Raw genomic sequence first — 15,358 nt, 5'->3', positions numbered from 1 at the left:
TGTTTTATTTTTTTACTGGCGCACTCACATGAAGGCAGCATGTACAACGTGGCGTGACACTATTTGCATATCTAATAAGCAGCTGGGCTGCGCTCCTCCCCATGTAACTGGGAAAAAAAAAAAAACAGTTCCCACCTGCGACTCGGTTCCCATCGTTCATGTTAACGAGCCGTTCAAAAGAACCAGTTCGTTCATGAACGTCACAACACTACTCTCCAGGTTATTCTGAAGGTTTTCTTCCCGATTTATCCAACATTTTATCCCTAAACATGGAGAAGATGAACTGTTTCCTCCATGTTATGTTCTGCTGTTTATTATCTTTATGTTTTTGTTCTTTCTTTCCTTTAAAATCAATTAATTCCATCTTTGCTTCTTCTTCCAGATTCGTCGGCTCTTTGGGAAGCATCATCATGAAATGTAAAGACCTGAGGGTGATCCAGCTGGACATCCCTGGAATGGAGGAGTGTCTGAACATCTGCAGCTCCATAGAGGTCAGAACAGACCCCAGATCAGTGTTAAAGAGCACCTATAGGGTTAAGAACGGGGTAGGTGTTACAGAACACCTATGGGGTTAAGAACAGATCAGTGTTAAAGAGCATCTATAGGGTTAAGAACAGATCAGTTTTAAAGAGCACCTATAGGGTTAAGAACAGGTCAGTGTTAAAGAGCATCTATAGGGTTAAGAACAGATCAGTTTTAAAGAGCACCTATAGGGTTAAGAACAGATCAGTGTTAAAGAGCATCTATAGGGTTAAGAACAGGTCAGTGTTAAAGAGCACCTATAGGGTTAAGAACAGATCAGTGTTAAAGAGCACCTATAGGGTTAAGAACAGGTCAGTGTTAAAGAGCATCTATAGGGTTAAGAACAGGTCAGTGTTAAAGAGCATCTATAGGGTTAAGAACAGGTCAGTGTTAAAGAGCACCTATAGGGTTAAGAACAGATCAGTGTTAAAGAGCACCTATAGGGTTAAGAACAGATCAGTGTTAAAAAGCATCCATAGCATTAAGAACAGATCAGTGTTGTGGAGCAGTGATTACCTTCTGCCTCTCCAGGCTCTGTCCACGCTGGACTCGGTCTCTCTGATGTACCCGTTCTTCTACCGGCCGATGTTCGAGGTCATCGAGGACGGATGGAACTCGTTTCTTCCTCAAGATGCTTTCAAGGACCTGGAGTCGATGGTACGAGTTTTGCCTGTCAGACTGCAGGTTTTTGTGTGTCAGAGGCTGAACTCAGAGCTGTGAGTGTTTCTGTCTTCTCTCCGTGTTCAGACCGATGAGTGGAGGCTGAGTGACGTCAACAAGGACTTCAGCGTCTGTCCATCCTATCCTCCTCTGGTCGCCGTTCCTAAAGACGTGGACGACGACACGCTGAGGAAAGTCTCCACCTTCCGTCACGGAGGCCGCTTCCCGGTGCTGAGCTACTACCACAAGAAGAATGGGATGGTAAGAACCAGGATCCGTCAGGTTCTGCTGCTCCTCATGGTTGTTCCTCATGTTAAATCCCTCCTCCTCCAGGTGATGATGCGAGCAGGACAGCCACTGACGGGAACCAACGGACGGCGGTGCAAAGAGGACGAGAAGCTGATCAATGCCACTCTACGACCGGGGAAACGAGGATACATCATCGACACTCGGACCGTCAATGTGGCTCAGCAGGCCAAAGCCCGAGGAGGAGGCTTTGAGTCGGAGGCCAACTACCCCCAGTGGAGGAGGATCCATAAGGCTTTAGAGAGGTCAGACCGTTATTATCGGTTCTAGAGGACGGACAGGAAACTTTCAGCCTGAAACAGGTGTAAAGACTCAACATGAATCCATTTGTCAGCCAGAAACTGTAGGAATAGAAGAATCAGCAGGTTTCTCATTCAAACATTCTCCAAAGATTAAACATTTACAGCAGATCCTGGAGAACCAGAACCTCCTCCTGGTTCTGGTTCTACTGGACCGACTCAGCTGAGACCAAAACATTGAGAGTTTCAGGTTGAACTGCAGGTAATGTTTCCTCAGAGAGACTGAGAGGAAAACCAATAAATAAACAGAGAACAGAGGACCAGGTTGATGAGATCCATCCAGCAACTACATCAATAAGAGACATGAAGTGATAGAAACAAGGCATAAGACAACCCAAATAAGATGCAAAATGACACAAAAAGGCAAAAAACAGGACAAAGTGACAGAAGCACGACATAAAACACCACAAATTAGACTCACAATGACAAAAATGAGACAGAATGCCACAAAACAACAAGAAAACAACATTAATGTGACACAAAATGAGACATAAAACAACAAAAAAACTCAACAAAATGACAAACAAGACTCTACATAAGACAGAAAACAACAAAAAATAGACACAAAACAACAAAACGATACCAAAAAAGACTGAAAATGGAAGAAAAAACTGAAAATGACACAAATGTGACAGAAAACAAGAGGAGACAAAAGAAAAAAACAATAAAATAAATGAAACAAACCAAGAACAGAGGAGCAAGTTGTTGGAGATCCATCCAGCATGGTAGAACATCTTCTAGTTGTTGGAGATCCATCCAGCATGGAGGAACATCTTTTACAGAGGCTGAGCAGAGTAGAGACAAAACAACCACAAGAGACAAAACTGTTAGAGAGACGCTGAAAACCACCAACCTGAGACGACACAAGACAAATAAAACCAAAATCTTGTTTGTAAAAGTGTAGTTTTCGGTAGTATGTGGAGACAACATGACCAGAAAAAGACAAAACAGCTTTAAGACGCATTCATAATGAGACAGGAAACAGAACTGTTAAAATGTTCAATATCTCTAATATGTTGACATAAAAACACAAAGAGTCTCAGAGATGAGAAAGAAAAGAGACAAACGGAGACGAAAACAGGATGAAGAACTCAGTGGGTTAGAGGACGGAACAGGACGGCTACTGGAGGCCGAGATTTACACCAGCTTATATGTAAATATGTTATAGATATTACACCAGTTTATATATAAATGTTATATATATTACACCAGTTTATATATAAATATTATATATATTACACCAGTTTATATATAAATGTTATATATATTGCACCAGTTTATATATAAATGTTATATATATTACACCAGTTTATATATAAATGTTATATATATTACACCAGTTTATATATAAATGTTATATATATTACACCAGTTTATATATAAATGTGTTATATATATTACACTGTTTATATATAAATGTTATATCTATATTACACCAGTTTATATATAAATGTTATATATAATTACACCAGTTTATATATAAATGTTATATATATTACACCAGTTTATATATAAATGTTATATATATTACACCAGTTTATATATAAATGTGTTATATATGTTACACCAGTTTATATATAAATGTTATATATATTACACCAGTTTATATATAAATGTGTTATATATCTTACACCAGTTTATATATAAATGTGTTATATATATTACATCAGTTTATATATAAATGTTATATATATTACACCAGTTTATATATAAATGTGTTATATATATTACACAGTTTATATATAAATGTTATATATATTACACCAGTTTATATATAAATGTTATATATATTACACCAGTTTATATATAAATGTTATATATATTACACCAGTTTATATATAAATGTGTTATATATATTACATCAGTTTATATATAAATGTTATATATATTACACCAGTTTATATATAAATGTTATATATATTACACCAGTTTATATATAAATGTGTTATATATATTACATCAGTTTATATATAAATGTTATATATATTACACCAGTTTATATATAAATGTGTTATATATATTACACTAGTTTATATATAAATGTTATATATATTACATCAGTTTATATATAAATGTGTTATATATATTACACCAGTTTATATATAAATGTGTTATCTATATTACATCAGTTTATATATAAATGTTATATATATTACACCAGTTTATATATAAATGTGTTATATATATATATTACACCAGTTTATATATAAATGTGTTATATATATTACATCAGTTTATATATAAATGTGTTATATATATTACATCAGTTTATATATAAATGTTATATATATTACATCAGTTTATATATAAATGTTATATATATTACACCAGTTTATATATAAATGTGTTATATCTATTACACCAGTTTATATATAAATGTGTTATATATATATTACACCAGTTTATATATAAATGTGTTATATATATTACACCAGTTTATATATAAATGTGTTATATATATATTACATACATTTGTTTATATGTATGTAATATTAGTTTAGATAATAATAATAATACATTTATTGATAAAGCGCTTTCAATCAAAGTGCTGTACACAGAGATAAAAACAATCCGTAAAACAAACAATTTAAGATCTGTATGTAAAAGAAAACAAGTGGGTCTTCATCTTAGCTTTGAATCCATTAATGGAGGATGCCTGATGTCAGCAGGTAGACTGTTCCATGATGTTGGTGCCTGGAATGAACAAGCCGTTCCCCAACCGTCTTTTTACGGACCGTTGGGACACTCAGAGTGGGGACATATGGGTTCTCCAGATTAGAGGGGTACATTGGGGCAGGTCCATTTACACATTTGTAGGTTAGTAGCAGCTCCTTGAAGTCTGATGTTTTTATTACATCAGGTTCTATATATATATCAGTTTGTGTTCATACTGAGATGTTTGTCTCCTGTCCTCCAGGTCCAGCGTCCTCCAGGACAGTCTCATCAAGCTGGTGGAGGCCTGTAACGACCAGAACCACAGCATGGACCGCTGGCTCAGTAAGCTGGAGGCCTCCAGCTGGCAGACCCACGTCAAGGAGATCCTCACCTCTGCCTGTCTGGCTGCTCAGTGCATCGACAGGTAGGACACACACACCTGGACACACACCACTCCTGCAGTATCTGAGGTTCTGATGTTTTTTTTTCCTGTCAGGGAGGGAGCGTCGGTTCTGGTCCACGGTACCGAGGGGACCGACTCCACCCTGCAGGTCACCTCTCTGGCCCAGATCATCCTGGACCCGACCTGCAGGACCATCAGAGGCTTCCAGGGCCTGGTGGAGAGGGAGTGGCTGCAGGTGAGTTTACCAGGAGGAGGTTCTGGACGTGGTTCTGTTTCTGCTCAGTTTAACTCGCCAGGTTCATCTTCTCTGCAGTCTGAAGTCCAGCATTCTGTGGAACCAGAACTGTTCTGAAATAAGACTTGTAGGACACGTTGGTTCTGAGGAAACATCATGAATTTAAACTCAGATTGACTTCATGTTTCCTGAACTTGTGGTGGTTGTTTATGTCTGCAGGTTCTGGCTGATAGAGCACGGTTTGGAGGTTTTAAATGTTCTGAATCAGCATCAACTGGACAGAGGGAAAACAATGTGATCAGAACCAAATGAGGAGAAAAATGTCACTTGTTACTGAACTCTAAATGAGCCCAAATGTCACCAGAATGTCTTAAAATGACTAAAAACTGATTATTAACCGTCAGAACGTGTCCAAAATGAGCAGAATGTCCCCAAATCTACATAAAAACCAACAGCAGTCGTCTGAAATCACAGAAAAAGGCCTCAGAGTGCAAAGATCCTCCTAAAACACCGAACATGTCTCCAGAACCTGCCAGCAGGACGTCCAACATCTGGGTTCTGCACCGTCACACTGATCTCCACTCCTCTCCTCCTCTTCTGTCCTCCTCTCCCAGACCTGCCAACCTGTACGCATTTTGCGTAGCAGGTACGCAATTTGACATCAAAATACGCTGGTACGCTCCGCCTCATTAAACTACGCAAAAAGCTGCAGACATCTGTGAGTGCTGTTAGAAATGTGGACGTGCAATACTCATGCCTGACAACAGGATGCAGCAGTGTAGTGGTGCAATTTCAACCAATCATCATAGAGTAGCGCAGAATAACGGCTGAATCCCAAACCCCCCCTACACACTCCCCCTCCACTACCAAGTGTCACTCCAAAAGAAGTCACACTCGCAGCTGTGGAGGGCACCTATTATTGAAGGGGGAGGGTATAAATACGATCGTCATAAATGGGACGCCCTGTCGCCTCACCGGAAAACGGAAGACGTCATCGCCATGGTAACACAAAGACGCCTACTGTCATGGCTGTAGCGCTGTGGCACAGGTTGCAACTAACAAGGATCGCTGCTGCTTCCAGAAGACGAAAGCGTCCCACTTTTTTTTCACTCACATGTTTTCCAATCCTATTATCTGGCATTTCAAATCCAACAAATGAAAGAATGAATAAATGAATTCTGTCAGTTGTGTTCAAATTTTAAGGTGTCAGGGGGTGCACAATTAAATCAAACGTCAGCAGAGAAGATTTGTTTCTTTTGATTTATCTTTTTACACCACTCTTTTTGTGATGTTCTGTCAGTGTGAAAAAGGCGTGGGAGAAATAAAGGACGAATGTGGAACTCACATCAATACGTTTGTTTCCTCCTCCATTTCGACGTTGCACTTCCTGAAAAAGTTGTCCAGAGTGAGCATCGATGCAGACTCGCTATTTAAGGGCTGAACAGTCCACTCTCCCTCCGCACTACGCGGTTTGGGACGGCCCTTAATATAGAGGACCCTCCACGGGAACGCGCAAACGGAGGGGTAGTGTGTAGGGGGCGGTTTGGGATTCAGCCTAACGAGTCTGCAGAACCCTTGTTGGCCCGCTCTCTCCTGTCCTCTGCCTCCCTCCTCCTCTCTCCCCGTTCCCTGTGCCCCCACCCACAGCAGCTGGTGGTTAAAATGGTAAAATGGTGTGTGTCTCTGTGTGTGTGTGTGTGCATGCGTGAGTGTCTTTTGGCAAATATGTACTGTTAATAACGTTACTTTCACGTTGAAAATGCGATGTCATATCGGGGAAATAAGCACCGAGATTTTTTTTTCCTATCGACATGAGCGCAAGCTGTGTGTGTGTGTGTGTGTGTGTGTTCTTGTACTTGCTACATGGTGAGGACCACTTTCTGCATTTAACTATCAAAGTGAGGACATTTTTACAAAGTGAGGACATTTTGGCCGGTCCTCACTTTGAAACAGCCATGTTTGAGGGTGAAGACTTGTTTTTAGAGAACAGGTATGAATTGAGGTTTGGTTAGGGTTAGGGTAAGGATTAGGGTTAGGCAAGCAGTTGTGATGGTTAAGGTTAGGGTAAGGCTCTAGGAAATGCATTACGCCTATGGATGTCCTCACTAAGATAGAAGTACAAACGTGTGTGTGTGTGTGAGATTAAGTGGTACTCAAAATATTTCTTCAAGGTTGGCAGGTCTCCTGTCCTCTCATGTCCTCTTCTCGTCCTCCTCTCCTCGTTTCCGGTGTTGGTGAGTGTGAGTGTGGGTGGTGTGAAGGTGGTGGAGGTGAGTGTGGCGCGGAGTTTGATTTATCCTTTTCAATTGACCTTTTCACGGTTCCTGACTGTTTTCTGTTTCCTCTCTGCATGGGCAGGTAAGTAGTTTGTATTTCTTTCTAGTATTGGCTGTGGATTATCAAGGCTTTGTCGGATTTCAGTCTTTACCGGGAGGATGGCGTCCGTTGAGACGCCACCCCCGTCAATCCGACATGGAGTGCGGATTGTCCCTCCGGACAGTGCTGTCAGTATTGAGGAGGTTTTGATGGCAGTTGGTGATCAGGTAGGCCATGATCATATATTGTTTTCGTCCTGGATGAATAAAGCTGTGGTGGTCTTCATGAAGACTGAGGCTGTGGTTTATGGATTAATTGAGAGTGGTGTGTTCATTCGAGATTTGTTTGTACAAGTCTCTCCGCTGTCGGTTCCCTCTACGCGTATCACCGTATCTGGTGTTCCGCCTTTCATCCCAAACGAGTTGTTGGAGACTGAGCTTCGCCGGTTTGGAGAATTGGCTAGTGGCTTTTAAAACGTAAATTTGGGGTGTAAGGACCCCAAACTTGGACACGTTCAGTCTCTGAGGAGACGGGCATTTATGTTTCTGGACTCGCCTACACAGGAGGTGTCTTTCTGGGTCAAATATGGTGATGGCTCATATATGGTTTATGCTAGCACGGGCCATTTAAAATGCTTTGAATGTGGTGATGTTGGACATAAGTGGCTGGCTTGCCCGCATAGGCAGCGGGGAGCGGATGGTGTTGCCGATGGGGCGGCGGCCGCCGTGTTCGTAGTGGCTCTGCCTGCCGCGCCTGTGGGGGCGGCGTCCGGTGCGGGGGCGGCGGTGGCCGCGCTTGATGTGGCGGCGTCCGCAGAGGTGGGGTTCGTCTCCGTGGCCGGGGTGTGTGAGGCTGCAGATAATGTGATGGAGTTTTCCAGTGATGCAGAAGTAAATATTGATGGTTCAGTATCTAAGCAAAATGTTTCAACGAGGGAGGAAAAGTTGGAGGTTGTAGTGCAGGAAGAGTCTCTTTCTTTTAAAAGCTTGAGCACCCCTCAGCTTGCAGATGCTGCTGGTGGAACCGACGATGGAGCAGGTCCCTCAGGTTTATTTTCTGTGAATGTGTCGGTCACTGAGAAGCAAGCGCTGAGCAGCAGTCAGGTTTCAGATCAAGCAGATGAAGTAAAAGATGAGTCCTGATGCACTGATGATGAAACAGACAGTGTTTCCATTCCTGGGACGCCCAGCAGGTACACAGATCTCTATTCTCTCGAGGAAATCAATTGTTTTCTCAATGAAACGTTCAAAAAATCTGTAAAAGTGATTGATCACTTTAGTGACATTGAAAAGTTTATTAGATCAGTTAACATACTGAAACAACAGGTTGGCTTAGACCTCCTGGATGAAAAGAAACGCTTTCGTTTAAAAAAAAAAGCACATTACTACGCTGAGAAAAGGGAAAGCTGTTAGAAAGGTGAGGAAGTAATGACCATGCATCACAGGGTGTTCTTCTCTCTTCACTGTCCTGTACTTGTCTGTCTCTGTCCTGTTCTCCTATCTTACCTTCTTATGAGGAGCCTCAAGGTCGGGTCCTTAAATATAAATGGTGGAAGAGACCGACAGAAAAGGCTTTTAGTTTCTGAAATCTCAAACCAGAAACAGATAGATGTGTTGTTCCTACAGGAAACACACACAACTCTTTCTGATGAGACAGACTGGGGCTTGTGGTGGGAGGGCTCATACAGGCTTAGTCATGGGGCAAACGTCAGTGCTGGGGTAGCGGTGCTCTTCAGAGCTGCTGCTAATGCAGCCATCTTGTCCTGCACTGAAGTGGTAAAGGGTAGAGCACTAGTTGTGCGGGTGTGTATAGAGGACCTGACTTTTGAAGGACTTTGTACAATTGAAGGCCATCTCAATTGTACAGAGTCCTTCAAAAAAATCCTGGATCCTGACGGTGATCCGGATCACCTCCAAAATCTAATCGATTGTTACTTTTGCTCTTCTGGACATTCTGTAAAAAAATATGGTGAAAATCCGTCCATAACTTTTTGAGTTATGCTGTTAACAGATAGACAGACAGACAGATGGCCTGGCGGAGGTCTGTGCTCTCCGAGTGCTTTTCTAGTTTTTAATGTGTTATCTGGTTAGGCCATGAAGCCCCAGGTTTGAAGGTTTGAAGTTGAACTGGAGGATGCCGGTGTGTTGTTAGCTTCGGCTAACGAGAGGACAATCGAGTTTGGTAACTTTACTCCAATATGCAGCAAAACACAGTAACATGTTCCACTGCACGCTCTCACTCCAGAGCAGTGTCTACCCCAGAAAAACACACAGATTCGGTCATGGCTAGATTTGCGCCACGGGCGAACCATCCTTCGCCGCCGGCGCCCGTCCGCCCGAGCGGACAGAATGAATGAGTCCGGAACGAAAACACATCCGGGTGGAAACAACTGACGGCTAACAACACACCGGCATCCTCCAGTTCAACTTCAAACCTTCAAACCTGGGGCTACATGGCCTAACCAGATAACACATTAAAAATTAGACGTAGTGACATTAAACACTAACACTTTCACTTACTTTCTCGTTCGTTTTTCAAGTCTTACTCCTGTTCTTGTTTCCTCTTCGTCTTCTTCTTCTCACACCGGTGTATCGGCAAAATAATCCTCAGTAATCCACTTCCGTTGTGGCTTTTTATTTGCAGCGTTTCTTTTTATTTGCAGCGGCGTTTCTTTTTTTTGCAGTGTTTCTTTTATTTGCAGCGTTTCTTTTTATTTGCAGCGTTTCTTTTTATTTGCAGCGTTTCTTTTTTATTTACAGCGTTTCTTTTTATTTGCAGCAGCGTTTCTTTTTATTTGCAGCGTTTCTTTTTATTTGCAGCGTTTCTTTTTATTTGCAGCGTTTCTTTTTATTTGCAGCGTTTCTTTTTATTTGCAGCAGCGTTTCTTTTTTATTTACAGCAGCGTTTCTTTTTATTTGCAGCAGCGTTTCTTTTTATTTACAGCAGCGTTTCTTTTTATTTGCAGCAGCGTTTCTTTTTATTTGCAGCAGCGTTTCTTTTTATTTGCAGCGTTTCTTTTTATTTGCAGCGTTTCTTTTTATTTGCAGCGTTTCTTTTTATTTGCAGCAGCGTTTCTTTTTTATTTACAGCAGCGTTTCTTTTTATTTGCAGCAGCGTTTCTTTTTATTTGCAGCGTTTCTTTTTATTTGCAGCGTTTCTTTTTATTTGCAGCGTTTCTTTTTATTTGCAGCAGCGTTTCTTTTTATTTGCAGCATTTCTTTTTATTTGCAGCAGCGTTTCTTTTTATTTGCAGCAGCGTTTCTTTTTATTTACAGCAGCGTTTCTTTTTATTTGCAGCAGCGTTTCTTTTTATTTGCAGCAGCGTTTCTTTTTATTTGCAGCGTTTCTTTTTATTTGCAGCGTTTCTTTTTATTTGCAGCAGCGTTTCTTTTTATTTACAGCATTTCTTTTTATTTGCAGCGTTTCTTTTTATTTGCAGCAGCATTTCTTTTTATTTGCAGCGTTTCTTTTTATTTGCAGCGTTTCTTTTTATTTGCAGCGTTTCTTTTTATTTGCAGCGTTTCTTTTTATTTGCAGCGTTTCTTTTTATTTGCAGCAGCATTTCTTTTTATTTGCAGCGTTTCTTTTTTATTTACAGCAGCGTTTCTTTTTATTTGCAGCAGCGTTTCTTTTTATTTGCAGCGTTTCTTTTTATTTGCAGCAGCGTTTCTTTTTATTTGCAGCGTTTCTTTTTATTTGCAGCGTTTCTTTTTATTTGCAGCGTTTCTTTTTATTTGCAGCAGCGTTTCTTTTTATTTGCAGCGTTTCTTTTTATTTACAGCAGCGTTTCTTTTATTTACAGCATTTCTTTTTATTTGCAGCGTTTCTTTTTATTTGCAGCAGCATTTCTTTTTATTTGCAGCGTTTCTTTTTATTTGCAGCGTTTCTTTTTATTTGCAGCAGCGTTTCTTTTTTATTTACAGCAGCGTTTCTTTTTATTTGCAGCAGCGTTTCTTTTTATTTGCAGCGTTTCTTTTTATTTGCAGCAGCGTTTCTTTTTATTTGCAGCGTTTCTTTTTATTTGCAGCGTTTCTTTTTATTTGCAGCGTTTCTTTTTTATTTACAGCAGCGTTTCTTTTTATTTGCAGCAGCGTTTCTTTTTATTTGCAGCAGCGTTTCTTTTTATTTGCAGCAGCGTTTCTTTTTATTTGCAGCAGCGTTTCTTTTTATTTACAGCAGCGTTTCTTTTTATTTGCAGCAGCGTTTGTTTTTATTTGCAGCAGCGTTTCTTTTTATTTGCAGCAGCGTTTCTTTTTATTTGCAGCGTTTCTTTTTATTTGCAGCGTTTCTTTTTATTTGCAGCAGCGTTTCTTTTTATTTACAGCATTTCTTTTTATTTGCAGCGTTTCTTTTTATTTGCAGCAGCATTTCTTTTTATTTGCAGCGTTTCTTTTTATTTGCAGCAGCGTTTCTTTTATTTACAGCATTTCTTTTTATTTGCAGCGTTTCTTTTTATTTGCAGCAGCATTTCTTTTTATTTGCAGCGTTTCTTTTTATTTGCAGCGTTTCTTTTTATTTGCAGCGTTTCTTTTTATTTGCAGCAGCATTTCTTTTTATTTGCAGCATTTCTTTTTATTTGCAGCGTTTCTTTTTATTTGCAGCGTTTCTTTTTATTTGCAGCATTTCTTTTTATTTGCAGCGTTTCTTTTTATTTGCAGCGTTTCTTTTTATTTGCAGCGTTTCTTTTTATTTGCAGCGATGGCGGGTCTCGGCCACCGTACTTCTGTGCTCTGATTATAAGATTCTTTCCAGAGCCCTACCAAACAGGCTGATAGACGTGCTAGGGAGTATTGTACACACAGACCAGAGTTACTGTGTTCCAGACAGGTCAATAATGGACAATATTTTTCTGGTCAGGGATGTGATTGACATATGCAGATTGTGTAATGTAAATATGGGCGTGGTTTCACTGGATCAGGAAAAGGCATTTGATCGAGTGGATCACTCTTATTTGTTTTCCGCACTCAGAGCTTTTGGTTTTGGTGATGGGTTTCTGTCTTGGTTGGGTTTACTGTATAATAATGCACAGTGTTTGGTGAAGATTGGGGCTGGGTTGAGTCGGCCGATTCCGGTACGGCGAGGGATCAGACAGGGCTCTCCTATCTCAGGGCAACTATATAGCTGAGCTATTGAGCCCTTGCTGCGTAAGTTAAGGGACCGGCTTGAGGGGTTCTCCTGGCCCATGTCTAGTGGTCTCCAGCGTCCGCTTGTACTCTCTGCATATGTGGACGATATAAATGTTTTTGTGGCCACTCAGGAGAATGTAGGGGCTTTGCAGGACACTCTGTCCTTATACGAGAAAGCCACCTCTGCAGGGGTGAACTGGGGCAAGAGCGAGGCTCTGCTGCTGGGGCAGTAGGCGGGAAAGGCAGTGCCTAGTCTGCCTGGAGGGCTGAGGGTGCTTGGAGTGTTTTTAGGAACTGATGGTTTCAAAGGAAAGAACTGGGAGGGAATGAAGGATAAAGTGTGTGGCCGGTTGTCTAAGTGGAAATGGTTGCTACCCCAGTTGTCCTATAGGGGAAGAGTGTTGGTTGCCAATAATCTGGTTGCCTCAACTCTCTGGCATAAATTCAGGGTCCTGACACCGCCTGGAGACCTTGTACAGGACATCCAGAGGACTCTTGTGGACTTTTTCTGGTCTGGCAAGCACTGGACCCAGGCAGCAGTTCTCTATCTCCCCGTGGCTGAGGGTGGACAGGGACTAGTCAGCATCCAGTCAAAGGTTGCTTCGTTCAGACTGCAGACAGTGCAGAGGCTACTGTACGGCCGCAGTGCTAGCTGGATGGACACCGCACGGCTGCTGCTGAGGAGGGCTGGCCACATAGGGTTTGACAGGCAGCTTTTCTTAATGGAGTCTGGGGATCTGGACCTGACTGGTCTTACTGACTTTTATGATTCAGTTCTTCGGGCCTGGTGGATTTTAAAGGCTGGACGCGACAGCAGTCAGACACCAGGATTATGGATTTTTGAAGAACCGTTGTTTCACAATCCTCTCATAAGGACTCAAACCCTGCAGTCAGCCAGCCTGAGAACGGGTTTCAGGAAAGCAGGCTGCATCAAACTGGGCCATCTCATGACACGGACTCCAAAAACTGTAGATGTTCTGAGAGAGCGGGGCAACGTCTCCTCAATCAGAACAATCAACAAGGTGGTGGCTGAGGTGGAGGCAAGTTTACCACCACAACTGAGACAAACTGCAAGGGATGAGGCTTTGTGCAACCGGTGGATTGAGGGTTCCGAATATGTTTTCCCCTCGCTGTTGGTTGCTCCGGCAGTAGGGGAGTGGTGGGGAGGAAAACGTAAATTGCTGTCACTGGATTCCCCACGTTTTGGGAAGTTTCAGGATACTGGGAGAAAGGGCCTTTTTGCGGCCTGCGTCAAGGTCCTCAACCTTCGGTCGCTGGCAGAGGTTGGAGAGTCGAAGTGGACCGGGTTTTTTGGCATGGGCCTCTCCCCGAAAGGCAGCTGGCGGTCTCTGTACAAGCTGCCCATTGATAAACGGACAGCAGACCTCCAGTGGAGGATTGTGCATGGGGCAGTAGCTACAAACGGATACAAGGCCCACATTAATCCTGGGGTGGGAGATGGCTGTGTGTTCTGTTTTCAATCAGAGACGTTGGTCCACCTGTTTGTGGAATGTCCAAGGCTTCAATCTTTGTTTAGACTTTTGCAAACTTTGTTTCAGGGCCTTGGTGAAAACTTTTCTCTTGCACTGTTTATTTTTGGCCCAAAATATACGGCCAAAAAGAAGACAGTTTGCGCACTGGTTAATTTTCTTTCTGGTACTGCTAAGTTAGCCATATGGCTTTAAAGGAAAAATAGGATTCTGGACTCTGGGAGTGTGGAGCCATTCCTGATTTTTCAAGGTCTGGTAAAAGCGAGACTTAAAATAGAACATGCCTACCATGCCATGATGGACAGCGTACACGACTTTAGTCATACGTGGGCCTTTTGGGACGTTTTGTGTTCGGTGGGGGGAGATGGTCAGCTGAATGTTAACTTTTGATGTATAGGAAGAGTGTTGGTTTATGTTTTTGTGTTCTTAAAGGATGGTTCCGTCATTTTTTTGTAGTAATGTTTGGTTTGTAATATTTTACTGATAAGGGTAATAAAGGTGTTTTGAAAATCTAATCCTCCTCTCCTCTCCCCTCCTCTCTCCTCCTCTCCCCTCCTCTCCTCTCCCTCCCTCCCCTCTCCTCTCCTCTCCTCTCCTCTCCTCCCCTCTCCTCTCCTCTCCTCTCCTCTCCTCTCCTCTCCTCCCTCTCCTCTCCTCTCCTCTCCTCTCCTCTCTCCTTCTCCTCTCCTCTCCTCTCTCCTCCTCTCCCTCCTCTCCTCTCCCTCCTCTCCCCTCTCTCCTCTCCTCCTCTCCTCTCTCCTCTCCTCTCCTCTCCTCTCTCCTCCTCTCCTCTCTCCTCCTCCCTCTCCTCTCCTCTCCTCTCCTCTCCTCCTCTCCTCTCTCCTCCTCTCCTCTCCTCCTCCTCTCCTCTCCTCCTCTCCTCTCCTCTCCTCCTCTCCTCCCCTCTCCTCCTCTCCTCTCCTCTCCCTCTCCTCTCCTCCTCTCCTCTCTCCTCTCCTCTCCTCCTCTCCCCCTCCTCTCCTCTCCCTCTCTCCTCTCTCCTCTCCTCTCCTCTCCTCTCCTCCTCTCCTCCTCTCCTCCTCTCCTCTCCTCTCCTCTCCTCTCCCTCTCCCCTCTCCTCTCCTCTCCTCTCTCCTCTCCTCTCCTCTCCTCTCCTCTCCCCTCTCCCCTCTCCTCTCCTCTCCTCTCCTCTCTCCTCCTCTCCTCTCCTCTCTCCTCCTCTCTCCTCCTCTCCTCTCCTCTCCTCTCCTCTCCTCTCCTCTCCTCTCCTCTCCCCTCCTCTCCTCTCCTCTCCTCTCCTCTCCTCTCCTCTCCTCTCCTCTCCTCCTCCTCTCCTCCTCCTCTCCTCTCCCTCCTCCTCCTCTCCTCTCCTCTCCTCTCCTCTC

At 42.8% G+C, this 15,358-nt stretch overlaps 1 protein-coding gene across 3 annotated transcripts in view; it reads left to right on the top strand.

Annotated features, from left to right (window-relative positions):
* mtmr9 (myotubularin related protein 9) overlaps positions 1-15,358 on the top strand; it is a 39,880-nt gene that overhangs the window by 5,679 nt on the left and 18,843 nt on the right. For all 3 annotated transcript variants that reach the window (XM_051936958.1, XM_051936956.1, XM_051936957.1), the window contains exons 3-8: positions 383-491; positions 1,054-1,179; positions 1,270-1,443; positions 1,516-1,733; positions 4,705-4,866; positions 4,939-5,080. In XM_051936958.1, coding sequence (XP_051792918.1) covers positions 383-491; positions 1,054-1,179; positions 1,270-1,443; positions 1,516-1,733; positions 4,705-4,866; positions 4,939-5,080 — 931 coding nt within the window. The remainder of the gene's footprint in view (positions 1-382; positions 492-1,053; positions 1,180-1,269; positions 1,444-1,515; positions 1,734-4,704; positions 4,867-4,938; positions 5,081-15,358) is intronic.

This window comes from Acanthochromis polyacanthus, chromosome 16, assembly GCF_021347895.1.
Source record: "Acanthochromis polyacanthus isolate Apoly-LR-REF ecotype Palm Island chromosome 16, KAUST_Apoly_ChrSc, whole genome shotgun sequence".
NCBI classification, from domain to species: Eukaryota; Metazoa; Chordata; class Actinopteri; family Pomacentridae; genus Acanthochromis; species Acanthochromis polyacanthus.
This window is presented reverse-complemented; position numbering and strand designations above follow the sequence as displayed.